This window comes from Aquarana catesbeiana, linkage group LG05 (assembly GCF_042186555.1).
Source record: "Aquarana catesbeiana isolate 2022-GZ linkage group LG05, ASM4218655v1, whole genome shotgun sequence".
In the NCBI taxonomy this organism is placed as follows: Eukaryota; Metazoa; Chordata; class Amphibia; order Anura; family Ranidae; genus Aquarana; species Aquarana catesbeiana.
The window spans coordinates 225,875,801-225,903,792 of record NC_133328.1 but is presented as its reverse complement, the minus strand read 5'-3'; the positions used below and the strand labels follow the sequence as shown (position 1 = coordinate 225,903,792).

The window sequence follows — 27,992 nt, the reverse complement described above, 5'->3', positions numbered from 1 at the left end:
CACGGCAGGCAAGGTGGGTGTGACAGACCTAGCCAGGAGAGAGCCTTTTGGAGGGGACTGAATGCTAGCCTCTTGCGGATCGATCGTGGGCCCTGGAATTTGAGGGAATGGTGCTCTTTGTGAGCTGTATGCCTGGGGACCCTTGAGGTGGTATTACTGTGGATTCGGGTCCTGGTCCCCCAGGACACACAGACTCTGGGGACCCTGGATTTGCCATATTAGAAATAGTGGCTGATTCATAATGCTGGGACAGATGCTGTTAGGAGATGCTGATGTAAATTCCAGCACCTGTCTGTCTGTTGCCTGCTAGAATGTGTATTGTAAATAATTCTCTAGTATGGGATCTAAGAGTCACTAGATCCCCATTGTTGTTTATGTTAATTAACTCTGCTATTGTGTGAAGAAGAGTCTATGTTGATTGGGTTGTCTGAGATACAAGACGGCCAGTCTGGCCTAAAGGTCATGTCTGAGTCATCTAGGCTGTCTAAAGGGATTAGTTAATTAGCCCATGTTAATTAGGTTAATTAGGATACAGGTGTATTGTTAGAGTAATATGAGCCGGAGGTATGCACCTCCACTTTTAGTGTATAAAAGAGCCTGTATTTTCCAATAAAAGAGATTCCTGGTTGAACTTACATACAGCCTGCCTGGTGTTTGTTCTGAGCTATCACAACTGGGTTAGAACGGCACATAGCTGTAGTTCTAATCCCGGAGCATTGGATGACCGAACAATCAGATGTTGCGATCTGCAATCTGATTCTATAGCCGCAGAGGAGTGTCGGGAGAGTTGAACCGAGTGAGCAAGGGGCTCGTTACATTGGTTGGCAGCCGTGGGATTTGCTCTCCAGTTACTGGGACACTCCAAACCAGCCTGCAGGAGAGCCACGCTGAAAGACTTACTTGAGAGCCGTGGAGGGAATGGTGGGCTCGTGCTTCCTTGCCGTGAACACATCCAAACCATCACCTGGATCCAAGGTAGCAGGATAGCAGGAGAGGAGAAACACCAGCCACCATGGATGAGGAATTCAGAAGGAGGTTGCAAGAGATGCAGATACAGCACAGAGGACCAGTATCAGAGCAGGTCCTGCTAGGATGGTTTGATTCTATCCGCTGTGAACTCTGGAAGGAAGCCCTAGCCGTGAGCAGCGACACCAGAGAAAAGTTCTCCCCTCCATCCATGTGAGGTACTGGTCGCAGTATGAAGTGCGAATGCTGTTTTTGGGGGAACAGCCGAACCAGGAGTGGAAAGCCGAGTTAAGCAGGCTGATCCGGGCAGAAATGCGGTTGGACGAGAGCTACAGAGCCCTCCAGTGGTATGTAGCCCAAGTGTGCCCGTGGATAGCGGATGACAGCCCCATGGAAGGCTTTGACTATGATGGCCTGGGATTGTTATACTGGAGGCTGTCCAGGGACCCTGACTTTGGGAGTGATCGGGAGTGGCGTTTGGAGGAAATAATGGAGCACAGAGAGCGAAGACTGAATGTCTCAGAAGTGCACTGGGCACAGGAAGATTTGGAGTTTCTGGCCGTTCAGGAATGGGAGCTGGAGATCGCCTACAAACAGCTGTAAGACTCTGCTCAGCAGCAGGGTGGGGCTTCCTTTGCCTGGGACTATCAGGAAATACCAGTTGACAAATCTGAAATCCTGGCTGAAGAGTTGACAATGTGGCAGAGTAACAGTGTGCTTTGCCAACCTGCCCCCGCAGCTATGGAGGCGGAGGTCTTATGGTGGATGCAGCAAGTGCTGACTGAGCTTGATGAACCTGTTTCTGCATTGGATGATCTTGGATGGAGGAATGTGCCTGTCCAGCAGAATGCCAGAGAATCAGCAGTGGAAAATCTGGAGATCGCTATCCCCAAAGCTGAAGTGCTGACAACAGGGCAGAGCTCTGCTAACCTCTGCCCAGCACTGATAGCATCTTCTGGGTTCCAGGGACAGGAGACGGTGAACCTTTATCCCCAGACACCAGTTGCAGAGACAGGGGATTTGATAGACTTTTCTGCTGAGGAAGAACAACCTGGTGAGCCTCCAGCAGAAGAAGAGCTGTTATTAGGACCAAACTTCACTGTGCTCTGCCCAGCACCAACAGAAGTATCTGTGAAGTTACAAGGAACTTCCCCAGCTGAAGCGATGGCAACCGGACAGAGGATCCAAGATCTCTGCCCTACACCTGCGGCGGTTCCGGAGGCTCAGGGTGAGAAGGAGGTGGTCACTTCCCAGCAGCAGATCAGGATACAGGGAGAGAAGGGAGAGGAGGTGTTCGTCATCCCTCCCCAACAGTTGGCCAGGGTGGAGGAAGTGGTCTTTCCTCCCCAGCAAAGATCCGTGCACCTGGGAGACAGTACCACAGACATATCGTCCCAACATCCAGATGAGGGAATGCAAAAGGAAGCAGCCGGCTCACCTCCCCAATGGCAGCTACACAGTTTGGGAGTGGAGGAAGCCAGTCTCCTGCCCCAGCGGTTAGCTGGAGCGGAGGATGCAAGGTCCCCAGCAGAAGTGCTGGCAACAGGGCACAGTGCTACCAACCTCTGCCCAGCACCGGCAACAACTACCTAGTTTCAGGGAGGCGGGGCAGTCGGCCTCCCTCCCCAACAGTTAGCCGGAGCAGATGGTGTGGGGTTTCCAGCAGAAGGGCTGGCAACAGGGCCGAGTACTGCTGGACTCTGCCCTCAACTAACAGAGGATGGATTTCCTGTGAAGGTGGATGAGACTTTAGTCTCCACCTGTATACCCCAGGGATGCTGGGCAGTCGGCCCAGATCCCCAACAGCATGATGGAGTGAGCCCAGACACCCTGTCTTCTCTCCAGCGGCAGAAAGGACTCCAGGGAGAAGGGCCAGTCCAGGCCTCTCCCCAGCGGCAGATATGTTCTCTGAGAGAGGCAGAGGTTGGCTGGGTGAGTAATGCTTTGTTTGGAACAATTTGTTTGGGGTACTGTGTGGATACAGGCATTAGAGGACTGGAACTACTGACTAACTTCGGAGTCAACCCGTCTGGGGTCTCCTCCTGTGTTAGTCTCCTGTTGAAAGGGGAGAAATGTGACAGACCTAGCCGGGAGAGAGACTTTTGGAGGGGACTGAATGCTAGCCTCTTGCCAATCGATCGTGGGCCCTGGCATTTGGGGGAACGGTGCTCTTTGTGAGCTGTATGCCTGTGGACCCTTGAGGGGGATTACTGTGGATTCGGGTCCTGGTCCCCCAGGACACACAGAGAAATAGTGGCTGATTCATAATGCTGGGACAGATACTGTTAGGAGATGCTGATGTAAATTCCAGCACCTGTCTGTCTGTTGTCTGCTAGAATGTGTATTGTAAATAAGTCTCTAGTATGGGATCTAAGAGTCACTAGATCCCCATTGTTATTTGTGTTAATTAACTCTGCTATTGTGTGAAGAAGAGTCTATGTTGATTGGGTTGTCTGAGGTAAAAGACGGCCAGTCTGGCCTAAAGGTCATGTCTGAGTCATCTAGGCTGTCTAAAGGGATTAGTTAATTAGCCCATGTTAATTAGGTTAATTAGGATACAGGTGTATTGTTAGAGTAATATGAGCCGGAGGTATGCACCTCCACTTTTAGTGTATAAAAGAGCCTGTATTTTCCAATAAAAGAGATTCCTGGTTGAACTTACATACAGCCTGCCTGGTGTTTGTTCTGAGCTATCACAACTGGGTTAGAACGGCACATAGCTGTAGTTCTAATCCCGGAGCATTGGATGACCGAACAATCAGATGTTGCGATCTGAAATCTGATTCTATAGCCGCAGAGGAGTGTCCGGAGAGTGGAACCGAGCGAGGAAGGGGCTCATTACAGTGGGCTCTGTTCTTCTCTAGATTTCAGTTCCACATTGCGTACAGGCCGGGTACCAAGAACATCAAACCGGATGCATTATCCCGTATGTTCCATGATTCTAGGGAGTCTTTACCTCCGGACACTATTCTCCCTGCTGGAAATTTTCTGCTTCTTCAAGGGGATCTTATATCTCAAATTAAACAAGCCTCCAGGAGTTGGTCTCCTCCTGCGGAAGCCAATGTAAGCTTGCAAGACGGCCTATTCCGATACAAGGACAAAATCGTGGTCCCAGAGGATCTGAGGGTGGCTGTACTGGAACTCTGCCACGATCACAAGTTGGCTGGGCATTTCGGTATTCTGAAGACTACAGAGCTGGTACAATGTAGCTTTTGGTGGCCTCAGCTGGCAAGCGATTGCAAGAGTTTCGTGGAATCATGCATCATCTGTGCTCAAAGCAAGAATAGCCGAGCGAAGGCCTGGGGCCTATTAAAACCTTTACCCGTTCCAGAAAGGCCATGGAAAATGATTTTGATGGATTTCATCGTAGAGCTCCCCCTGGCAGAAGGTTTTTCCACCATCTTCGTCATTGTAGACAGACTGTCTAAAAGGGCCCACTTCCTGCCCATGAAGGGTACGCCTTCAGCGTTGGAAACAGCAAAGATCTTCATTAAGGAAATAGTGCGTCTACATGGAGTGCCTTCAAGTATAGTATCAGATCGTGGTGTTCAGTTTACTTCCAGGTTTTGGAAGGCTCTCTGCAGTTCCCTCGAGATTGAATTGGCATTCTCATCTGCCTATCATCCCCAGACGAATGGGCAGATGGAGAGAACTAATCAGATGCTAGAACAATACCTCCGATGCTTTTCTGCCTTCTCACAGGAGGATTGGGTCTCTCTTCTGCCTATTGCTGAGTTTGCCTACAACAACTCTGTGCACTTGGCCATTAAACAAACACCATTTTTTGCAAACTACGGTTTTCACCCATCTTTTCTGACCGGCTCCCTACCTGAATGTGCGATTCCCGCAGTCTCCGAAACAATGAACTTCTTCATCACCAACAATAAGTTACTACGAGAAACCATGGCTAGAACCCAGGAATACAATAAAAGGATGTATGACAGGAAGAAGCGAGGAGAACTCATGTTAGAACCTGGCAACCAGGTCTGGCTGTCTACTGTTAACTTAAAAATGACTTGCCCCTCAAGGAAGTTGGGTCCCAAGTTCATGGGTCCCTTTTTGGTCAAGAGGAAGATCAATGATGTGACCTATGAGCTTGACTTACCCAATACTCTGAAGGTCCATCCGGTCTTCCACATGTCCTTGCTTAAACCTGTTACTCCCAATTCCTTCCCGGGTCGTAATACTGGCCCACCTGAACCCGTAATTATCAATAATGAGGAAGAGTTTGAGGTGGAAGCAATCCTGGACTGCAGGAAGAGACACAACCAAGTCCAGTACCTAATCAAGTGGAAGGAGTATGGACCAGAAGATAATTCTTGGGAACCGTAAAACAACCTGCGCGCTGAAGAACTCTTAAGAGATTTTTGGAATACCCACGCGAATAGACTGGCCCAGCTGGGCATCCAGAGGCTGCCCTTAAGGAAGGGGCACTGTCAGAGAGGATCCCAGAGCAGAATTGTCGTTGGGCACTCTGGTGTGCGCCGCTTCGTGCCGGCTTGCGCTGGCGCGCGTGGGCGCGCCATTGTGCGGGCGCACGCGGGCATGCGCGCCGTGCGCATCGGCCCGCACGCACGGTGTTTGGCGCCAATCGCCCTATTTAATCTGCTGGTGCATTGTGCTTGGTGCTGTCCGATCTTCAGCTTCCTGTTCCTGTACTTCCTGTTTACCTGCCTGAACGTCTGATCTCCCTGTGACCCGGCTTGTCTATTGGATTCTCCCCTGCTATCCGCCTGCATCTGACCCCGGCTTGCCTTTGACTTTGAACCTGCCTGATCCCTTGTACCATGCTGACCGCCTGCTGCCAACCCTGCCTGTGACCTGGACTTTGAATCTGCCTGCTCCTCTGTACTGTGCTGACCGCCAGCTGCCAACTCTGCTTGTGACCGGACCTGCCTGCCCTGCTCCTGCTCTGCACCAGTGAAACTGTACTGCAGCCTGCCAAGTACCTCCCATCTGTTTGCACCAGGATCTTGGGCCTCAGCTTCACAAGTCACCCGCCAGGCTCTCATACCATTCTGCGCTCCCGTGCCTTCTGTTTGCTCTATCAGGGGCCGGGAACCAGATACGTACGGGAGGCCTCCCCCTGCTATATTGGGTTCATCAGTCAGGTACGTGAAAGTCTGACAAACGTATTCTCTGTGGGGAAGATTTAATAAAAGTGGTGCACACATCAACCGACCAAACAGGATTCATCCCAACCAGACAGATCACTGACAATATCAGACTTGCATCCAACATCATTTAAGACGCTGACCTACATTCCCGCAAAGCACTATTCCTGAGCCTTGACATTCACAAGGCATTTGACAGTGTGCTATGGCCATACCTCGAACTAACCCTAGCTAAATTTGGCTTCTTGGGGGGCCTTTGTTCATGGTTTTCGGGCACTATATCAGCATCCCCGCACCCGGATTAGACTACCAGGCTGTAACTCTGATTATTTCACGTTAGGCAGGGGAACAAGACAAGGCTGCCCCCTGTCACCACTTCTATTTGCCCTCGCCATCGAACCCTTAGCCCGTTCCATTAGCTTGGACCCTAATATTAAAGGATATTTAAAAGGGGATCAAGAATTCAAATTAAGTCTATATGCGGACAATGTCCTCCTGACTGACCCGATAGTCTCAATTCCTAACCTGATTTCCACCCTCCAGACCTTCCAAGACCTTCCGGGTTTAGGGGTTAACATCTCTAAATGCTCTGCCCTTCCCATAAACTTCCCCCAACATATTTCCTCTACAATTCAAACAAATTTTGTTTTTTCCATGCAAGGTCAGTACTTACCCTACTTGGGGATTAAATTGACACCTTCTCTCCACAAATTATACTTAGCTAACTATCCACCAGCATTTGCCCGAGTCAGACAACTTATAAACACTTGGAACTCATACCATATCACTTTCTTAGGCAGGATCCAGGCGATAAAAATGTTGATTCTTCCCAAACTTCTATTTATTTTTAGAGCCCTCCCCAATTATGTGTCTCGACAAATGACTGAATTAATCCAAAGAGATATAAACAAATTTGTATGGCTCAATAAAAAACCAGTTTAGGCAAGCAGATGATATACAGACCTCGGGCCCGAGGTGGATTGGGCCTACCTAACCTTTGGCACTATTACCTTTCTGCCAGACTCTTGCAGATGGCACAATGGCATATCTCCCCACGCGGAATCCCCTGGCTCAGTTTTGAACGGTCCTCCATAGTCCCTTACTCTTTACCAAGACTGTTATGGGCCTCTACAATTCGCCCTAGGGATATCTCCCTCCTTAACTCAGTGGTGGGTCAATCCTTACACCTGTGGTCCCTATACAAAAAAAATTCTCCCTACTCCCTCCCTACCCCAGATGGGCCTCATTTATTGGTAACCCAGCATTTGTCGCAGCATTTCCTAACCCTAATGCATTTTCCCTGTGGATCTCTTGTGACTTGGTCACTCTTGGCTCTCTCCAGAAGGATGGAGCACTTCAATCCTTCTTATCCTTGCAGTCCTCTCACTCCCTGCCCCCTGAGTTCTACAAATATCTTCAGATCACACACTTTTACAACTCACACTTCCCTAGGTCAGATACTAACCCTACTAACACATTTGAGGGTCTCTGTGGCCCCACATCTAAAGGCAAGGGGACAATCTCATTATTATATGATTATCTGGGTGGCTTATGCTTCCCGGATAAATCCTCTGCCATGATTAGTTGGGAAGTGGAAACTGGACAAGTGGTGTCCCCTGAGGAGTGGATGGTCAGAATTAATAATATGCATAAATGTACAAAGTCTGTGACGGTTAAAGAAACAGTGATGAAGCTAAACACGAGATGGTATTACACCCCCGCAAAATTACATAAATTCTTCCCCGCTGTTTCTGAGAACTGCTTTAGAGGATGCCCCGAGCCAGGGACCCATCTACACATTTTTTGGAGTTGCATTGCTTTGAGGGACTTTTAGCAGAGAGTCCCAGCAAGAGTGGCAGAGATCACAGGGATACCGATCACTATAACTCACCAGATGGGCTTGCTTTTCGCAGGTATCCCTGGGGCCTCACCCCACGATCAAAAACTTTCCCACACATTATTTAGTGCGGTCCACTGGTGTATAGCCCTGTTTTGGTGCACCCCTGGGGTCCCTTGGGACCAGGTCCTTAGACGAATGTCAGCCATCCAACTTATGGAGAAAATCTCCCATACAATCATGGACACTATGCATATTTATGATCTGAAATGGAAATCATGGCTTCCTTGAGCATACAGCATTCTCATGAAGCAAATTGATATCGACCCCTTAACCTAGTGGCACTATTTACTGCTAGTCCCAGATCGGTCTCCTCGTTCCACATGTTAGTGGATGATTGTTCGCTTGTTTTTGTTCTTTTTGCTTTTATCATTTACCAATGACAAAATCTCATGCATATAACATAACTACATGAGTGTCAATAAGTTGTGGAGAGACTCTCAAGAAGTTTTTTTTTAGGCTTAAGGACCTCTCCTACCTGGAGTCCACCACATTTAAACATTACTCTTTTAGTAACTTTAATGTTACAGAATATTATATGTTTATTTGGTATAACAATGTCAAGATCTGTCCTGTTACCATATTGTTTATATGGACTTTGGACTATGTTATGAGTCTTCAGTTTCCACATTTGATGTAATCGACACACAATGTCTATGAAACTAATCCTTAATAAAAATGTGAGAGAATTTAGTGCTGCTGTGCATAGTAACCAATCAGCTTCCAGGTTTTATTGCCAAATTTTAGGTGAACAAGCTGAAGTTATTAGCCGATTGGTTACCATGCACAGCTCCACCAGATTCTGTGTGCACCAGTTTTAGTAGATCTCCCCCTTTGGGGTTGATTTACTAAAACTGGAGAGTGCAAAATCTGCTGCAGCTGTGCATGGTAACCAGTCAGCTTCTAACCTCAGGTTGTTCAATTAAACTTTAACAAAAAAAAATGGTTTCTATGCAGAGCTGTGCCAGATTTTGCACTCTCCAATTTTAGTAAATCAATCCCTTTGTGTTTTATCAGATGACATCAGTTTTAACATACAACTGAAAATATAAGGAACATGCTAAATTAATACAAATATATATATATATTACCTTGTTTCCTTTTTTGTGGCTACGAAAAAATCCCAAAATTCCTTTTTTCTCTCTTTCTGCTGTGTCACTACTTGAGGAAAGTTTACGATTCTTTTCTGAAACAAATATTGAAAAGGTGAACTAAAAAGAATGTCAAACTTATCATTTTTTTCAGCTATATCTATTTAAAATAGTATTGTTGCCTGTTATAAAGTATCTATTTAATGTAACAATGTACATTTACATACTGGCAGATGACTTACCTTACTGTGCAACTTAAACTCTTGTTACAGGGAAACTAGTATAAAACAAAATGCGGCCAAAGCAAGAAGTCGTTGAAAAAATGTGTCTGTGGTTTACAGGCTGGACTTTGGTAAAAAGATTAGCTACATTATATTGGTGCACAGCAGAAATGCAAGGTTGTCAAGCAGTAACATGACTGTTTCTAACCAATGTTCTCCTTCAATCATAGTACTTCCACCACCCCTGTATGATTAAAGATAGTTACAGGTGCAATATATAATATGTTTCATACAAATTCCACTGGCATATCTCAGTTAATAATTACTTAAAGTGGTTATAAACCCTTACAGACCACTTCTTGCTACAGGTAAGCCTATAATTAGGTTTACCTGTAGCTACCCAGGATATCTCCTAAACCTGCACGGTTTAGGAGATATTCCCTGTATTTACATGTGCCGACGTCATTGGCACATGCGCACTGACGCAAACTGAAGCAATGGCACGTATGTGCCATTGCTTCAGTGAGTGTGCTGTTACTGGTGGCTCCTGCCAATCACAGCGCCGGAGCCGCGATACCCGGAAGTAACCCCCAGGAGTGATGTTGCCGGCAGGTGCTGTGTACGGGCACCGCAGTGAGGGCTTCCATCTCAGGTGAGTATTACATAATGAGCTAGTATACTATGCATATTAGCTCATTATGCCTTTGTCTTGCAGATGTTAGTTTTTTTTTTTTCAAAGTGGGTTTACACCCACTTTGAGTGCCTGTGGCAGGAGTCATTTAAATATGTTTATATATTTTTTAAGGAACTGATTCAACAAAGGAGCATTTTTGTATACTCAAGGCAATTAAAAAAAAACATTAGGGTTCTCTTAAATTGTTTTTGGTCATATGACGTGAGTGTAGGCCATTATAAAAATGCCTCCTTTATTAAAACTACAGCAAAAGTGTTGACTTGAGCAGAAAGCATTGAAAAATTGCATGTTTTAAGCAACAATTCTTGCATTTAACCTATCACTGTAGCTCAAAAATTAAGGTCACTATTTCAAAATGTCCAATAGTGTTTAGGGCGATTTACATAAAATAAGTTCCCATTCATTTCTCAGACTTTTTGAAGTGAGTGCAGGCGTGTGTAAAAATCATTCCTCAGTGCTAAAAATATGCACTGTCCATGTACTAATGACACTGGCTGGGAAGGGGTTAAACATCTAGGGTGATCAAAGGGTTAACTGCATGCCTAATCAGTGTTCACACTGATGCGAATTGGATGTGGGTTTCCCCGCATCCAATTTACATGACAGGAGACTGTGACCAGCTCTCAATGAAGCCGGTTCACACAGCTCAGGGGTGGCCACAGTCAATTGGAAAAGGGTCCTGTGCGTCTTTGGCTCGGTTTCAGGTGCGAATTAAAGCAAAAACGGGACGCACCGGACCCCCTGCTGGGACCCGAGGCCGCAGTGTGAACCCAGTCTTAGTGTTTACTTTCCTATGCTTTGCAGGAAAACAAAATCCAGCACACCCTGCTGACAGGATGGAGCTCTGCATATTTGTTTACATATCTAGTGTGTTTCCTCGCTGATCAGCAGAATCAGCGCGCCCCCTACCTGGAAGTGCAGAATCATGTATATATATACGTGATTCTGCACAGAGCGGCTGCCCTGTAGCTGTAAAGCTGCTATAGTGAGGTCAGCAAGTGGTTAAAGTGACACTAAACAATATCCTTATTCTTCAAAAATAATCCATACACATCCACTGCTTAATAGTCATGTAATCTATTTTTCATGAAATTATTTATGACTTTGTTTTTCTGCTTCCACGTAACATCTTTCATACACTCTCTTCATATAGTCATGTGCACTGCTCAATGCACACTACAAATCCCATAGTCAATAACCCCCAGTCCATCTCAGGAGGGATCAAGAGAGGGTGACTACATTTCTATATAAAGTGGGACCATGGAGAAATAATGTTGCCACCATCTAACAGGAATTCAGATAGGAGAAACAAAACAAAAAAAGAAATTTGAAGATTTAGAGGAGGATGAGATCAATAACCATCTCACTTCTGGCCAATAGATATATACGACCTCATGGGAGCAGTGCTGATGCGGCTGGACGTACTCGTACATTCTCCTGCATCAGAGGCTCTCGCACAGCTCACAGAACATGCACCCGTGAGCCTGGTGACTGGTTTGTTGCCGGACACAGAGGATCACATGACATGGTACAGAACCAATGAAATTGGTCCTGTACCATGTGATCTTTGTGTCCAATCACAGCACTACCAAATGTAAACAGCACTACTGTCCTTGTGCTCCAGGGCCACCAAAAATTTAACAGGTAGCCAGGAAATTAGATGTGTTATTTATGCCCCTAGAATGCCTGAAGGTGCTTATTGTATATCGGGCCCCTCTAGGAGGCTAGGCTGTGAAAAAGTCTCACAAGTGGTATCACCATACTCTAGGTATGCCTTTGCTGTGTGTTAAAAATATCTTCTTGATTGACAGCTTTGTTTAAAAAATATATAACTTAATTTTTGTTCTGAAACATTAGTGCATTGATTGCCAACTTTTCAGACCACACGGACAACTATAATCACAATTCTGAATCCTGCTAACCACTATCATGAATTGCACATGCCTTATACACACAATGCTCCGGCTCTCTGCCCCCCTCCCCCTAGATCACACTGCTGCCTTATATACACAATGTCTGTCTCTCTGCCCCCCCTGCACTCTTCAACACACTGCTGCCTTACACAGACTCATCACTGGATCTCACATCCTGATCCAGCTATGTGCTCAAGTCCTGTGCTCCCTCCCACAGTCTGTGATCAACACTGCCATTGGAAGTCCCCTCCTTCTTCACCTCCCACTCTCTACACTACTCCAGGCACATCCCTCTGAGTTCACAGGAGCTGGAACTACAGAGGAGGAATTGGGTATCAATGCGCACTGACAGTATTGATTGTCAGCGTGCATTGAGAACAACACTGGAAACAGAAGTTGGCGGTACATATGCACCACAATGTTAATTTGCGCCAGAACCCCTGGAGACCACCAACATTTTCTCCACAGACCACTAGTTGGAGACCACTGTATTAGTGCAATGGTCAGTGAGAAGAGTGCTCCTTACACTTGTAGTCATTGAGAAGAAATCCTCCATTACAGAGAGCTAAGTTGATCAATGATGTCATTGGGAACCTATCAGAGGCGCAGAAATTTCTTATTGTTCAAGGAACCCCTAGGAACCTCTGGAACCCTGGTTGAGAAATCCTTATATATACCACTGTTTGTAGACACAATAACTTTCACACAGACTAAATAATATACACTGACTTGTGTTATATTTACCAAATACATGTAGCAAATACATTGACCTAAATTTATGAAGAAAGATCATTTATTTGCAAAATTCTATAACAAAAAGTAAGAAAAAGTTTTTTTTTCAAAATTGTCTATATTTCTTTGTTTATGATTTATGATTAAATATCACCAAAAGAAAGCTCTATCTGTCTAAAAAAAATAATATAAAATTAATTTGGGTACAAGGTTGCATGGCTAAGTAATTGTCATTCCGAGTGTGACAGCACTAAAAACTGAAGAATAGCCTAGAAGGAACTGAAACAGTTTAGATTTTAAATTGGTTAAACTGGATAATGTCACTGCCACTGACTACCAATAATTGTGATTGTTTTGAAGAGGCTAAAATGGTTTGAGTTTGTTTATGACCTAGTCAATAAAACACAACACAATTTCAACCTTTACATTTTTCAACTTTCCTCCACCAATAAAAGACTTGCACTTGGCTTTAATGGGTGATTTTTAAAGGTTAAATGCACCTTAAGTTTTTTAACAACCTCAATACCAGCATGTTTTTTTTCATTTCTGATAAAACTATGTCAAAAAATGAGATTACTTTGGGATGTCGACTTTCTAAAAAGAGGTCATTTTGAAGGTGTTCGTAGTACTGTTCTGGAATTTTTATTATTTTTTTTCTTCAAAAAAAGTATGGAAAACATTTAAAAAAATTAAAGTTACGCACCGGTAACGTCTTTTCCTGTAGTCTTTCAGGACAGCCACAATAGAGAGATAGTCTCCTCCCCTTCCTCTGGAAACACTGCGCCAGCCCATAAATTCTCTCCTCCCCTGCCAGACCTCAGTTTTTTCAAGAGCACCTCCGGCCAGCTGGGGAGACACAAGAACACATTAATAACATACCATTCAATATCATTATCATATTGCGTTCTGGTCTTTAATAAGACCCCCCCAAGCTTAGGGTGGGTAACTAGGGCTGTCCTGAAAGACTACAGGAAAAGACGTTACCGGTACGTAACTTTAATTTTCCCTTCTCGTCATTCAGGACAGCCACAATAGAGAGGATAATCGAGCACTTACCAATTAGGGTGGGACTACAGCTTGCAGAACTTTTCGCCCAAAAGCCTGCTCACCTGCCGCCACCAGGTCCACTCTGTAATGTCTAACGAAAGTGGAGTAGCTGGACCATGTCGCTGCCTTGCATATTTGCTCTGGCGTTGCTCCAGCCTTCTCTGCCTGGGAAGTTGCCACTGCTCTGGTGGAGTGTGCCTTTATGCCTTTAGGGATCTCCTTCCCTGCTAAAGAATATGCCTGCCTAATAGCTAATCTAAGCCATCTGGCAATCGTGCGCCGGGAAGCTCTGAGACCCTTCCTGGCCCCAGAAACAAAATAAATAGAGAATCAGACTTCCTTATTGTTTTAGTCATCTCTAGGTATTGTAGGATACACCTCCTTACATCTAAAAAATGAAATTTTAGTTCCCTTTCTCCTGAGGGATTGGGACAAAACGAGGGTAGGACTATTTCCTGGCTTCTATGAAAGCCTGACGCCACCTTGGGCAAAAAAGCTGGATCAGTCTTAAGGACTATCCTGTCTGGCAAAATAACACAAAAAGGAGGTCTAATTGATAATGCCTCAATTTCGCTGACTCTCCTGGCAGTTGTCACTGCTACTAAAAACACTGTTTTTAAGGTAAGCTCCTTTAAGAAGCAGTTGTCCAATGGCTCAAAGGGAATTCCCGTAAGACTCTGTAACACTAGAGATAGGTCTCACCCGGGAAAGGGTGGACCTCGGGTAGGTCTCTGTCTTGACAGTGCCCTAAAGAATCTGACCACCCATGGATTGGTAGCTAAAGACTTCTCCAGATAAGAACTGAGTGCTGAAACCTGACTTTTAAGGGTGCCTACAGATAAACCCTTGTCTGCTCCACACTGCAGAAACTCCAACACAGCTACGGGACTCTGCACCGAGAAGGAGCTTTCTATGCACCATTTGTTGAAAAGGAGCCAGACCTTTTTGTAAATCCTACGCGTCTCCTTTTTCCTACTGTTGAGGAGGGTGGAAATTCAGTTCTGTGAAAATCCCTTAGATTTTAATATACCCTCCTCAGTAACCAGGCCGCTAGTCTCCACTGCTGCACCTGTGGGCAGAGGACTGGACCCTGCGAAAGAAGATCCTTTCGAGGTGGAAGGAATAGGGGCGGCTCCGCTGCTAACTGACTGAGGATAGAAAACCATGCCCTTTTCGGCCAATGTGGAGCTACTAAAATGAGAGAGGTGCTCTCTAGTTGAAACTTCCTCAGAACTGCCGGTAATAGCCCAGGAGGAGGGAAGGCATAGCATGTCCTGAAATGCCAATTCTGAGTTAAAGCGTCCACCCCCAGTGCTCCTTCCCCTGCGTTTAGGGAGAAGAAACAGGGGGTTTTCGTGTTGTCTTTTGAAGAGAAAAGGTCCACTTCCGGGGGTCCCCATTTCTCGGATATGAGATTGAAAACCTCCTGGTTGAGGGCCCAATCTCCTTCCCTTAGACTCCTCCGGCTGAGGAAATCTGCGATTACATTCCTCTCCCCTCTCAAAAAAACCACTGAGAGTGAGAGAGTGTTGGACTCGGCCCAGCTTAGAATGTCATTTGCTAGGGCCAGCAGACTTCCGCTCCTGTTGCCTCCCTGCTTGTTTATATAGGCCATGGTGGATGAGTTGTCCGACCGTACCTGTATATGGTGGCCCTGGAGTTCCTTTTTGAAAAATCTGAGGGCTAGGCCCACTGCCCTCAGCTCTTTCCAGTTGGATGATCTTTTAAGTTCGTCGCCCTTCTACGTGCCCTGCGCTAGAAGGGATCCCAGATGTGCCCCCCAGCCTTTGCCACTTGCATCCGTGGTTACGTTCTGCGGGACTGGGATAAGCCACAGATGTCCCTGTGACAAGTTCACTTCCTTCCTCCACCACCAAAGAGATCTCTTTATTTGATGGGGAACCTGTACTAAGGTGTCTAGATCCCTCTGACTGTGGTCCCATACTCTTAGTACATATGACTGCAGGGGACGAAAATGTAATCCTGCCCACTGCACTGCTGGAAGAGTAGAAGTTAGAAGGCCTAGCGTTGACATTATGGACCTTTTGGACACCAGATGGTTGCACTGGAGGGAGAAAACTGCTCTGTCCAGCTTTAGAATTTTTTCCCTTGGAAGGAATACTCTCAAAAGCGTAGTGTCCAGCAGGTACCCCAGGTACATAATGCTCTGTGAGGGAATGAGACTGGACTTTTCTAAGTTCAGCAGCCACCCCAAACCTGTTAGTACCCTCTTTGTTAGATTGAGGTCCTTGATCAACTGTTCTGGGGATACTGCAAATAGGAGCAGGTCGTCCAGATAGGCTATAACTGACACCCCCTGGAGTCGCAGGAAGGCCAACGGCTCTGCCAGTACCTTTGTGAATATGCGGGGCGAGGAGGATAGCCCGAAAGGCAGTGCCTGAAACTGCAGATGCAGTATTGTACCCTGCAGGTCTATTGCTAAACGGAGAAACTTTTGGGAAGTTTCTGCGATAGGGACGTGTAAATACGCGTCTCTGAGGTCCAGAGACACCATGAAACAATTGTGTGGTAACAGGGCCCTGACCGTAAAAATTGACTCCATGCGGAATCTTTTGTAGCAAATTGACCTGTTTAAGGGTTTTAAATTCAGAATCAATCTGAATTAACCTGAGGGTTTTTTCACCACAAATACGTGGGAATAAAACCCCTCTCCTTCCTGCCCCTTTGGTACTCTGTGAACTACGTTCTGAATCTCCAGTTCCTTCAGGGCGTCTACCAAAGCTTCGGCCCTTGCTGTGCAGCTGGAAAGCTGCGTAACAAGGAACCTTTGTGGGGGGGGCCTTGAGAATTCCAAGAGATACCCCTTTCTTATGACCCCCAGGATGAATCGATTGGGGGAGATGGTCTCCCACTGTGGAAGGAAGGCCCCCAGTCTTCCTCCCACCATCCCTAGAGAGTCATTGATCTTTACCGGCTTTCTCAGGAGGGCGAAAAATCGCCCCTCCTCTGCCCTTGCCTCTTTGGCCCCAAGTTTTCTTCCCTTGTTTGGGAGATTCCTTGCCTTTTTTCAGACGAAACCCCTTCTTTGTCTGAGCTGGGGCTTTCCGCTTAAGCGGAAAGGACTTCTTTTTGTCCGCTGTACGGTCTAAGACCGTCTAGAGACCTGAGAGAAGGCGGCGTCCAATTTTGGATTTTTATTCCAAATGGACGCTGGATCCTCTGAAAACGGGAACCTTCTTTTAAGAGAGCTAGAAAAAAAGGGTTTCCTCTCAGGATCCTGCCACTCCTTTTTAATTGTTTCCACCAGAACTTCATGTACTGGAAAAACTTTTCTTTTTTGATCTCCCAAGCCCTTATAAATAAGGTCATGTAGAGATAGGGGTTTTTTATCCTCGTGTATACCGAGGGTTGTATATATTGCCCCTAAGAGATCTTCCACCTCATCCAGGGACAATTTATACCTGGAGATTTTCCTGGACTCCCCGTCGTGGTCTTCCCCTTCTGATTCCTCATGGAAGTCAGACGTGCCACTATCCGGTTGCCTCAGCTCCACCCCGGAAGGGCCTGATATCTCCTCTGCCATAACTATATTAGTAGATCTGGCAGGTGCAGAGCCCTGAGCATGAGGCGGGGTTGTGTCCTGCTGAATGGGTTTAGAGGGAAGCTGAAACATCTCAAAAAATGTTTTAAAAGATGAAAAGGTGGATGACAGCTCTTTCACAGAAGCTGCCAAACCAGACTGCTGCTCAGATTCCCTTTCCTTAACCAGGGAGTCTATGCACTCTTTACACAAAACCTTGGTCCATGCTTCCCCTAAACTGTCTCTACAAGAGGCACACTTCCTTTTAGAGACATGAGTGGACTTTGTTTTTTCTGTAGATTTCTGAAATTACATACAAAAAACCACATATTACATTCAGCATGTTAAGTGGAAACAACCCTGGGAGTGTACCAGATCCACCTTTAGGGAACTGAGCACACACCCCACCCCCTGACCACCCAGGGGGTCTGCCCCTCCTCTAAGTAAGGAACCATACATGAGGGGGAGCAATCCTTAGATAGAGAGGACCCCTCCCCAGGGAACTCTTACCTTTGGAAGGCTGGAGATAACGTCCGTATGAGTAGCAGCATCTGCCTCAGACATGACTGCAGGTGGTTGCCTGTGTAGAGTCTCACGCTGTCGCGGGTCAAAGGGAAAACGTCCACGTCCCCCCCCCCCCCGCCCCCCCCGCCGGAAATGACGTCACCCGTTGTCCGGCCCGCTGGTTCCAAATTTTGCGGCCTGTACAGAGCACAGGGAGAGCGGACTGTCTCCATGCTGCGGCCCTGTGGACGTGATAGGGGTCCCCCGCGACCCGATGCTGCGCTCGGCAAGGAAGGGGTGGCTTCAGCTGCGGTATGTACCGCTACTCTTTATCCTGGAAGCCCCTGCTTCCCTAGGGATGTTCTTTAAAGAAAATGGCCACAATCTCCCTGACTGCACCCGGCCTGGTTCCTAAGCACAGTGTCTCCCCACCGGAGGAAACACTAATAACTGAGGTCCGGCAGGGGAGGAGAGAATTTATGGGCTGGCGCAGTGTTTCCAGAGGAAGGGGAGGAGACTATATCTCTATTGTGGCTGTCCTGAATGACGAGAAGGGAAAAATGTTTGCTCTTTTTCATTTCTATAGTAAAAATTAAAACAAACACCAGTGGTTATTAAACACCTCCAAAAGAAGGCTCGGTCTCAAAAAATTATATAAAATGAATTTGGATACAGTGTTGCATGATAAAGCTTTCATCATTCAAGCTATCGCAGTACTGAAAATGGTCTGGACAGGAGTGTAACTTGCTGTTCCAGAAGTGGTTAACAACTTAAGTTAGCCAGTAAAGTGTACCACATAAACTTCAAACTCTCTGCAATTATCCATAATGTAATGTCTGTACAAAAATATTCCCATAGCTGCGGCTAGGCTCCTTAAAGTGTTTATAAAGGATATTTTTTTTAATTAAAATAATAAACAGGTTTATATTATACCCACTTTGTGCACTTATATTGCACAGTGCGGTCCCTTACCCCCTCTTCTGGGTCCCCTTCCAATGCTTTTTACTCCTCCTATTCTGTATGTGCCTCCATGGCAAGCTGTGTGCTATGGGGGCACACGTGAGGGCGTGCTCCCTGACCAAACTGTGCGGCTCGATCCAGCCCACCTCTCCCTCCTCACTGAATCTGACTCACGCCATTGGCTCCTTCTGCTCTCAGTGAAGTCTGTGAGAGCAGGACGAGGGGAGAGAAGACCTGCAGCGGGGCACAGCGCTGGATCAATAGAGAACTCAGGTAAGTGTTGGCGGGGGGGGGGGGATTAATGGGATGTTTTTGACTTTAGAATCACTTTAAATTCACTTTGCCTAGGACAATGGTCACATTAGTGGATGCTTGAAAACAAATTGTACTGTGTGAGGGTATCTAGTATTGTGTATTTTTCTCAAGCAGAGCTACTGTCACAGCTCTGTATGGTCTTACAGAGTAAATAAAGAGACCTTTAGGCTTTACAAAATACAATAAAGATGAGAAATAAGCCCCTTTAGAGAATGCCGATACAAGTTTTACTAACTGCTTTACTTTAATTGTATTAGTAGAACAGCGTTGTACCATGCTAGCCATCAATTAATGCAGAAAGTTTGGCGTTTAAGTGATACCCTTTATTGGCTAACTTAGAAGTTATTAAAGAGGCAAGTTTTTAGAGACAAGGGATTTAAGTTATCCCGAAAGCTTGTTTCTTTATTAGTAATACTAATTTTATGTTATTATACTACTGATGTGTGTCTGAACCCAAGAGTTCAGAACTTAGGCTGTTCATTTTTTTGTAGTATTTTCCTCTACAGTAGGATGCAACCATTGATATTCAATCAGAAAACCTTACAAAGTACATAGCCTTCTCAAGTGAGGACTCTTTGATAGGTAATGGCAGTACTAGGGATGAAGCAAAGGTGCCTGGGTTCAATTCAAGGCGAGATTGACAGACTTTACTGAAGTTCAAGTGCTGAATCCAAACCCCTTGAAGTCAATAGGAGCAAATTTTCAAAATCCAGTAATGACCATTTTGTAGGCTAATAGGCATATAAGTGCCAAGCAAATGAGTAACTAGGAACTACCCTGGGGAACATGTATCAAAGCAAAAAAATGTTTCATTTTGATGGGGAGCAGCAATTTTAATAATGTTTCAAGTGAACCATTTAATACTCAAAATGAATAGGCTGTTGTTGTTTAATTGTAGATTGCTACCCTGCAGTTTGTTTTTATCTGTACTATGAACATTGAGCCAGGGTATGCCCAGGAGGCTCTGTTTTGTACATTATAACATTTTTCAAACTTAATAAGTATTTGCAAAAAAACACGGAAAAATTATTTAAATAGCATGCTTGGGAGATGCCCTTAACCTGCATGTGAAGTGGTGCATCTGTACAATGTATACAAACTACTGCAGAAAAACATAATTTACAAAAGTAAAAATGAGTGGCGGCCCGTCCATTGGGGGTGCACGGGCGCCACCCCCCTAGCTGTTAAAAAAAAAAAAAAAAATGTCACTTTAAGAGTGACCAGGCACCGGACATGTGGCGGTCTATGGGAAGCTTCCCAGCCTGCAATAAGCTAATTGCAGGCTGGGAAGCTGATTTGCCCATGTTTAGGATGTGTGTAGGGCGCACTCGATGCGCCCTAAACACTCCCCACTCTACAGTGATTTGTCTCCGTCCGCTAGTGCATTATTCCTATTGGCAGGGACCAGAGAATGGTGGGCGGTGCTTTGTCAATTCACCACTTCCGGTTTCCCAGTTCACTACGCTAGTGTGCTGTGGACAATAAGAGACCGTTGCCAGTATCTCGCTGGAGTTTTTGCCTATTCACCTCCCTTGGGATTGCTGACCCTTTACAACATGGGGCTGAATTCCCCTGGAGCAGCCAGCTGCAGCGGATGTCACAATCATCATCACAGTAAGTGTGTGAAACTGCCAGCCTTTGCCCTCTACATAGAGGACAGATAAGACTGCAGAGTAAGGGATCGGGGAACAAGTGCACCGTGTGTCTATAGAGAGGTGAGACAATAAAGCCAGCAATGTGTGGGCAGCTTCTTACTTTCTCACTTTCTCCACTTCCCCTACTCTCCCCAACCTCCCTGCTTGGAATGTGTGGCTGTGCTGGAAGACTCATACCTGGCTGTGAGGGGACCTTGAACAAGTCCTTAGGAGAGGAGGAGAGGAGGAGAGGGGGGTTGTACATGTCTGCCTGTGTGTGTGCGCTACACTGAGACATGGGAGAACGCTGACTGCATGCTAAGAGACCCCTCCCCCACTGTATACACAGCATATCACAGTACACAGTCCCTGACACAGCGGCAATTGATGGGCACACTGGCAGCATTTGATGGGCACACTGGCAGCCATTGATGGGTACAATGGCTGTGTTTGATGGGCATAGTGGCTGCATTTGATGGCACAGTGGATGCGTTTGATGGGCACAGTGGCTGCGTTTGATGAGCACAGTGGCTGCGTTTGATGGGCACAGTGGCTGCGCTTGATGGGCACAGTAGCTACGTTTGATGGGCACAGTGGCTGCGCTTGATGGGCACAGTGGCTGCGTTTGATGGCACAGTGGATGCGTTTGATGGGCACAGTGGCTGCGTTTGATGGCACAGTGGATACGTTTGATGGGCACAGTGGCTGCGTTTGATGGGCACAGTGGCTGCGCTTGATGGCAAAGTAGCTGCGTTTGATGGGCACAGTGGCTGCGTTTGATGGCACAGTGGCTGCGTTTGATGGAACATTAGATGCGTTTGATGGGCACAGTGGCTGCGTTTGATGAGCACAGTGGCTGCGTTTGATGGGCACAGTGGCTGCGTTTAATGGGCACAGTGGCTGCACTTGATGGGCACAGTGGCTGTGTTTGATGGGCACAGTGACTGAGTTTGATGGCACAGTGGATGCATTTGATGAGCACAGTGGCTGCGCTTGATGGGCACAGTGGATGCGTTTGATGGGCACAGTGGCTGTGTTTGATGGTACAGTGGCGGCAATTGATGGGCATAGTAGCTGCGTTTGATGGGCACAGTAGCTGCATTTGATGGCACATTGGATGCATTTGATGGGTACAGTGGCTGTGTTTGATGGGCACAGTGGCTGCGATTGATGGGCAGTGGATGCGTTTGATGGGCACAGTGGCTGCGTTTGATGGCACAGTGGCGGCAATTGATGGGCACAGTAGCTGCGTTTGATGGCACAGTGGCTGTGTTTGATGGTCACAGTGGCTGCGTTTGATGAGCACAGTGGCTGCATTTGTTGAGCACAGTGGCTGCGCTTGATGGGCACAGTGGCTGCGTTTGATGGACACAGTGGCTGCATTTGATGGCACAGTGGATGCGTTTGATGGGCACAGTGGCTGCGCTTGATGGGCACAGTGGCTGCGCTTGATGGGCACAGTGGATGCGTTTGATGGGCACAGTGGCTGCATTTGATGGGCACAGTGGCTGCGTTTGATGGGCACAGTGGCTGCGTTTGATGGGCACAGTGGCTGTGCTTGATGGGCACAGTGGATGCATTTGATGGGCACAATGGCGGCGTTTGATGGCACAGTGGCGGCAACTGATGGGCACAGTAGCTGCAGTTGATGGCACAATAGCTGCGTTTGATGGGCACAGTGGCTGCGTTTGATGGCACAGTGGCTGCGTTTGATGGCACATTAGATGCATTTGATAGGTACAGTGGCTGTGTTTGATGGGCACAGTGGCTGCGCTTGATGGGAAGTGGATGCATTTGATGGGCACAGTGGCTGCGTTTGATGGCACAGTGGTGGCAATTGATAGGCACAGTAGCTGCGTTTGATGGCACAGTAGCTGCGTTTGATGGGCACAGTGGCTGCAATTGATGATTTTTTATTTTCAGTTTGTTTGCGCCCCCCCCAAAAATTTTGAGCACCAGCCGCCACTGGTAAGAATACAGTTTAATTTGCTAGTAAATGACAGCTTTGGCTGCTTCCTTCTGTTTGCATTCAAAGTGGCTGGGGATTCCCTTCATCTTTACCAAATCCATATCCTAGGCAAGGACTGGTATAGATGTTGATGGGTGACCCAATGAAGAAAAAAAGCTGAATGGGTTTGCCCCAAAAATACATACCAGACCCTTATCCTTGATGAGGTGTGAATGTCAAGGGGTACCCCATCCAAAAAGCAAAAACAAAATATGATGTTGATGTTGTATACCAGACCCTTCCATACAAGCCCCCTTCCAGATAATGCCCCCTACTCATTCACAAACAAAATGCAAATAGTAAATGACACCACACTTTTTGACAAGTAAATTAATAAAAAAAAAAAAAAGGTCCTACAAAGTACATTCATCGTTAATCATGTTGTCCAGTGATGCAGGCCCAAATCAACCACAATAAATTATGGCTACTAATCCACTGGAAAAATAAAATCAGCTGACACGATCTGCTCCCATTGCTCACATACGCAGAGTGACACCTCCCAGGCCCCACCACTAAATATGTACAAAGGAGTGGGGTATCTAATGTCATAAACAAAAAATGGAGGTGTTGTTTTTACAAGAAATCCGTTTCAAGCCTTCCTTTTCCAAGTTCCACCACTAACAAAACAGGAACTTCAAAAGGTCTTAACTTTCTACCAGGCTGTATAAATCAACCTTGCTATTACTATTCCCTTTCTAGAGCAGCTGTTCAAAAAATAAATAAATAACTAGAGATATGTAAATGTATTTGTTATTCATTATTTGGCTAATCAGCACACTTAACAGTGTGCAGTTGAACACAAATCTGCTTCCATATTCATTACAATGGCTGGCTACAAGTGAAACCAATGTGTGCACCATCAAATAAATATTTACCTAATTTACCCCAATCTGCACGTCACATCTCCCTATAGATTTAAAGAGGTATCATGCTGAAAGGGTCTTCAACTTGTTGATACTTCTATGTTGTGCGATGACCCTCTCTACATAAAATTGTGCCAACAGTGTGTGGGATTAGGTCTACCTGGCCAGCACTCTCACCATGCTCACCGTGCTTCAGCAATGGAAGCAGTAGGCTACAAACAACTAGGAGGTTTTAAGCAGTTGGGTGCCCTGGTTCTTTTCCAGTTAGTACTATTTAAGGGTGTAATGTATCGCACTGATATCACATGACTTACCCCTGCCTTTGGGGATACCTGAGGGCTCTAAATCCAGCCCATTGCAGGAGAGTATGTTTGTGGGATTATGAGCATCCAACTATCTCAGGAGGCAGCAGTGAGGCACAGTGACATCACCAGATCCTCTAAGAAGCATTGGAAGCTTGGGCCAAGTTTAGTTTTTTTTAACAAAAGATTTATTTTTAAATCAACTTTGCATGCAATTTGACTTTGAGGTCAGTGACTTTGAGTGGACCTTCCATTTTCATAAAAGGTCAGCTTTAATGATCATATGACAAGCATATACTGTAAATAATGTAGTTGGTGCTACATAACTACTACCCTGTTTGGACAGCAGAGGGCAATAAAACAATTCAAATAACTGCCATAGTAAGCAAAGTGAACATCTGTTATATGCAAGTCGAAAGTTGCTAATTTATCCTATCAATGACTGGCGGAGGCTGTTGGGGTTAAAGTGATAAATGGGGGGGGGGGGGTCTACCTGCTATAATACCATGATTAGTCCTTATGTTGAACTAAAAATAGAAACAGTTCAGAAAAGCAATAAACCAATAACTTTTTTTATGTTCTGTACACAGTTTTTTTTTTTTTTCTTTTTTTTTTTATTTATTTATTTCAGGTACTTATATAGCGCCGTCAATTTACGCAGCGCTTTTTACATATACATTGTACATTCACATCAGTCCCTACCCTCAAGGAGCTTACAATCTAAGGTCCCTAACTCACATTCATACATACTAGGGGCAATTTAGACAGGATCCAATTAACCTACCAGCATGTCTTTGGAGTGTGGGAGGAAACCGGAGTACCCGGAGGAAACCCACGCAGACACAGGGAGAACATGCAAACTCCAAGCAGGTAGTGTCGTGGTTGGGATTTGAACCAGTGACCTTTCTTACTGCTAGGCGAGAGTGCTACCACTACACCACTGTGCCGCCAGAAAATCATAGCTGGCTGTAGATTGAAAGAGAACAGTAAGGCTACTTTCACATTGAGGCACTTTACAGGCGTTATAGCGCTAAAAATAGCACCTGCAAAGCGCCTCTCCTGTCACTCCAGTGTGAAAGCCCGAGGGCTTTCACACTGGAGTGGTGCGCTTGCAGGACATTAGCCAGTTGCCAACCGTCCCATAGCCAAATGACAGCTGCAGGGCGGTTGGATAACTCTGGGATCACGTCATATGACGTGATTCCAGAAAACTGCTCCCGCGCGCCCCCTGGGGCGCGCACACGGGAACATCTGGATCACGGTAAATGGCCACTTATCGCGGCCGTTTACCATGTGATCGCTCCGTCAAATGACGGAGAGATCACATGTAAACAAACCAGCGTCATATCATGAAGCCGGTTCCTCCCTCCCCTCTCTGTACCGATTGATACAGAGGGGGAGAGATCGGATGGGAGCCGCGCTGTGGGCTGGATGTGTAGTGCCCACAGCGCTGCTCTGTGACATGTACAGTCACATCCATCCCTCCATGCTCAGGCATCCCCCCATGCTCTGCAATTCCTTGTGCAATACTCTGCAATACCCAGTGCAATACTCTGCAATTCCCTGTGCAGTACTCTGCAATACCCTGTGCAATACTCTGCAATACCCCGCAATACTCTGCAATGACCCGCAATACTCTGCAATGACCCGCAATACTCTGCAATACTCTGCAATACCCCACCATACCCAGTCATACTCTGCAATACTCAGTGATAACCATCCATGCTCAGCCATGCTCGGCTATACTCAGTCATACTCTGCCGTACTCGGCTGTACTCGGCCTCTGTATGTGGCCAGGCTGTGGAAGTCTCACACATGTGATATCGCCGTACTCAGGAGGATTAGGAGAATCTTTTTTTTGGGTGTCATTTTTGGTATGTACATGCTACGTGTTAGAAATATTGTATAAATGGACAACTTCGTGTTAAAAAAATGTGTTTTAACCACTTCCCGCCCGCTGGCCATCATAAGACGTCCTTGAATTTGTGCAGGGATATCTAAATGATGGGTGCAGCTACAGGCATCATTCAGATATCAGCTTTTTCAGCCGGTGATTCCCTACACCATGAGAATGATCATAGCGGCTGTTCCGCTGCTTGATCGTTCTTACGGGAGGCGAGAGGGGATGTCCCCCTCGCCGCCCTCAGGTGCTTCTACCCACTCACCGCTACGATCGAAGCCAGGATCTTTTTTTTTTTTATTTCAGGCTTCCCAGCCCAGAGGTGAGATGTGGGGTCTTATTGACCCCATATCTCACTGTAAAGAGGACCTGTCATGCCATATTCCTATTACAGGGGATGTTTACATTACTTGTAATAGAAATAAAAGTGATCAAAAAATTAATTTTTTGGAAAAAAGCCTCAAACTAAAATAAATAAAGCAAGATGAACAATAAAAAAAAAAAAAAAAAAATTTCCCCGTGTCCCCGTGTGCTCGCATGCAGAAGCGAACGCATACGTAAGTTGCGCCCACATATGAAAATGGTGTTCAAACCACACATGTGAGGTATCGCTGCGATTGGTAGAGCAAGAGCAGTAATTTTGGCCCTAGACCTCCTCTGTAACTCACAACATGTAACCAGTAAAAAATTTTAAAACGTCTCCTATGGGGATTTTTAAGTAGCGAAGTTTGGCGCCATTCCACGAGCGCGTGTAATTTTGAAGGGTGACATGTTAGGTGTTTATTTACTCAGCGTAACTTCATCTTTCACATTATGCAAAAACATTGGGCTAACTTTACTGTTTTGTTTTTTTTTTTAAAGCACAAAACTGTTTTTTTTTGTTTTTTTAAACGCGTTCGAAAAATTGCTGCGCAAATACCGTGCGAGATAAAAAGGTTGCAACAACCGCCATTGTATTCTCTAGGGTCTTTGCTAAGAAAATATATATAATGTTTTGGGGTTCTATGTAATTTTCTAGCAAATAAATTATGATTTTTACATGTAGGAGAGAAATGTCAGAATTGGCCTGGGTGCTCCTAGAATGCCTGAATGTGCTCCCTGCATGTTGGGCCTCTGTATGTGGCCACGCTGTGTAAAAGCCTCACACATGTGGTATCGCCATACTCGGGAGTAATAGCAGAATGTGTTTTGGGGTGTAATTTGTGGTATGCATATGCTGTGTGTGAGAAATAACCTGCTAATATGACAATTTTGTGAAAAAAAAAAAAGAAAAAAAATAAATCTTGATTTTGCAAAGAATTGTGGGAAAAAATGACAACTTCAAAAAACTCATCATGCATCTTTCTAAATACCTTGGAATGTCTTCTTTCCAAAAAGGGGTCATTTGGGGGGTATTTGTACTTTTCTGGCATGTTAGGGTCTCAAGAAATGAGATAGGCCGTCAGTAATGCAGGTGTGATCAATTTTCAGAGATTGGCACCATAGCTTGTGGACTCTATAACTTTCACAAAGACCAAATAATATACACCGATTTGTGTTATTTTTACCAAAGATATGTAGCGGTATAAATTTTGGCCAAAATATATGAAGAAAAAATTACTAATTTGCAAAATTTTATAACAGAAACAAAGAAAAATGCATTTTTTTACAGAATTTTCGGTCTTTTTTTCTTTTATAGCGCAAAAAATAAAGAACCCAGCGGTGATTAAATACCACCAAAAGAAAGCTCTATTTGTGTGATTAAAAGGACAAAAATTTCATTTGGGTACAGTGTTGCATGACTGAGTAATTGTCATTCAAAGTGTGAGAGCATCGAAAGCTGAAAATTGGTCTGGTTATTAAGGGGGTTTAAGTGCCCAGTGGTCAAGTGGTTAAAAAAAAGTCCTGGAAGCAGTATCTTTGAGGTGCATTAGGAGTGGTTTATACATCGCTCCTAAAGCGCCCCTGCCCATTGAAATCAATGGGCAGCGCCGCCGAAGGGCCTGCAAAACGATTCGGCAGCGCTGCTTTTGGACGCTTTTAACCCTTGGGAATGTTTGACCATTCTTCCAGAAATGCATTTGTGAGGTCAGGCACTGATGTGGACGAGAAGGCCTGGCTCACAGTCTCCATTCTAATTCATCCCAAAGGTGTTCTATCAGGTTGAGGTCAGGACTCTGTGCAGGCCAGTCAAGTTACTGGGTTTTGAAGAAGCACAATGTATGTGTAAAAACATCGTCACTCCTTGGTCCGTTGTTTTAGTCCTAGTGGCAGTCTTTCAATAAACCTGTTGAATGGATGTTGGTGTGCA

General features: G+C 45.7%; 1 protein-coding gene and 1 long non-coding RNA gene across 4 annotated transcripts in view; one reads left to right on the top strand and one right to left on the bottom strand.

Annotated features, from left to right (window-relative positions):
* COBL (cordon-bleu WH2 repeat protein) overlaps positions 1-27,992 on the bottom strand; it is a 586,035-nt gene that overhangs the window by 335,947 nt on the left and 222,096 nt on the right. For all 3 annotated transcript variants that reach the window (XM_073630596.1, XM_073630595.1, XM_073630597.1), the window contains one exon: positions 9,069-9,163. In XM_073630596.1, the coding sequence (XP_073486697.1) occupies positions 9,069-9,163 (95 nt within the window). The remainder of the gene's footprint in view (positions 1-9,068; positions 9,164-27,992) is intronic.
* The window catches only part of LOC141144676 (uncharacterized), a 71,901-nt gene continuing 64,338 nt past the window's right edge, over positions 20,430-27,992 (top strand). Inside the window, exon 1 of the long non-coding RNA XR_012244438.1 lies at positions 20,430-20,609. This is a non-coding gene — a long non-coding RNA (uncharacterized lncRNA). The remainder of the gene's footprint in view (positions 20,610-27,992) is intronic.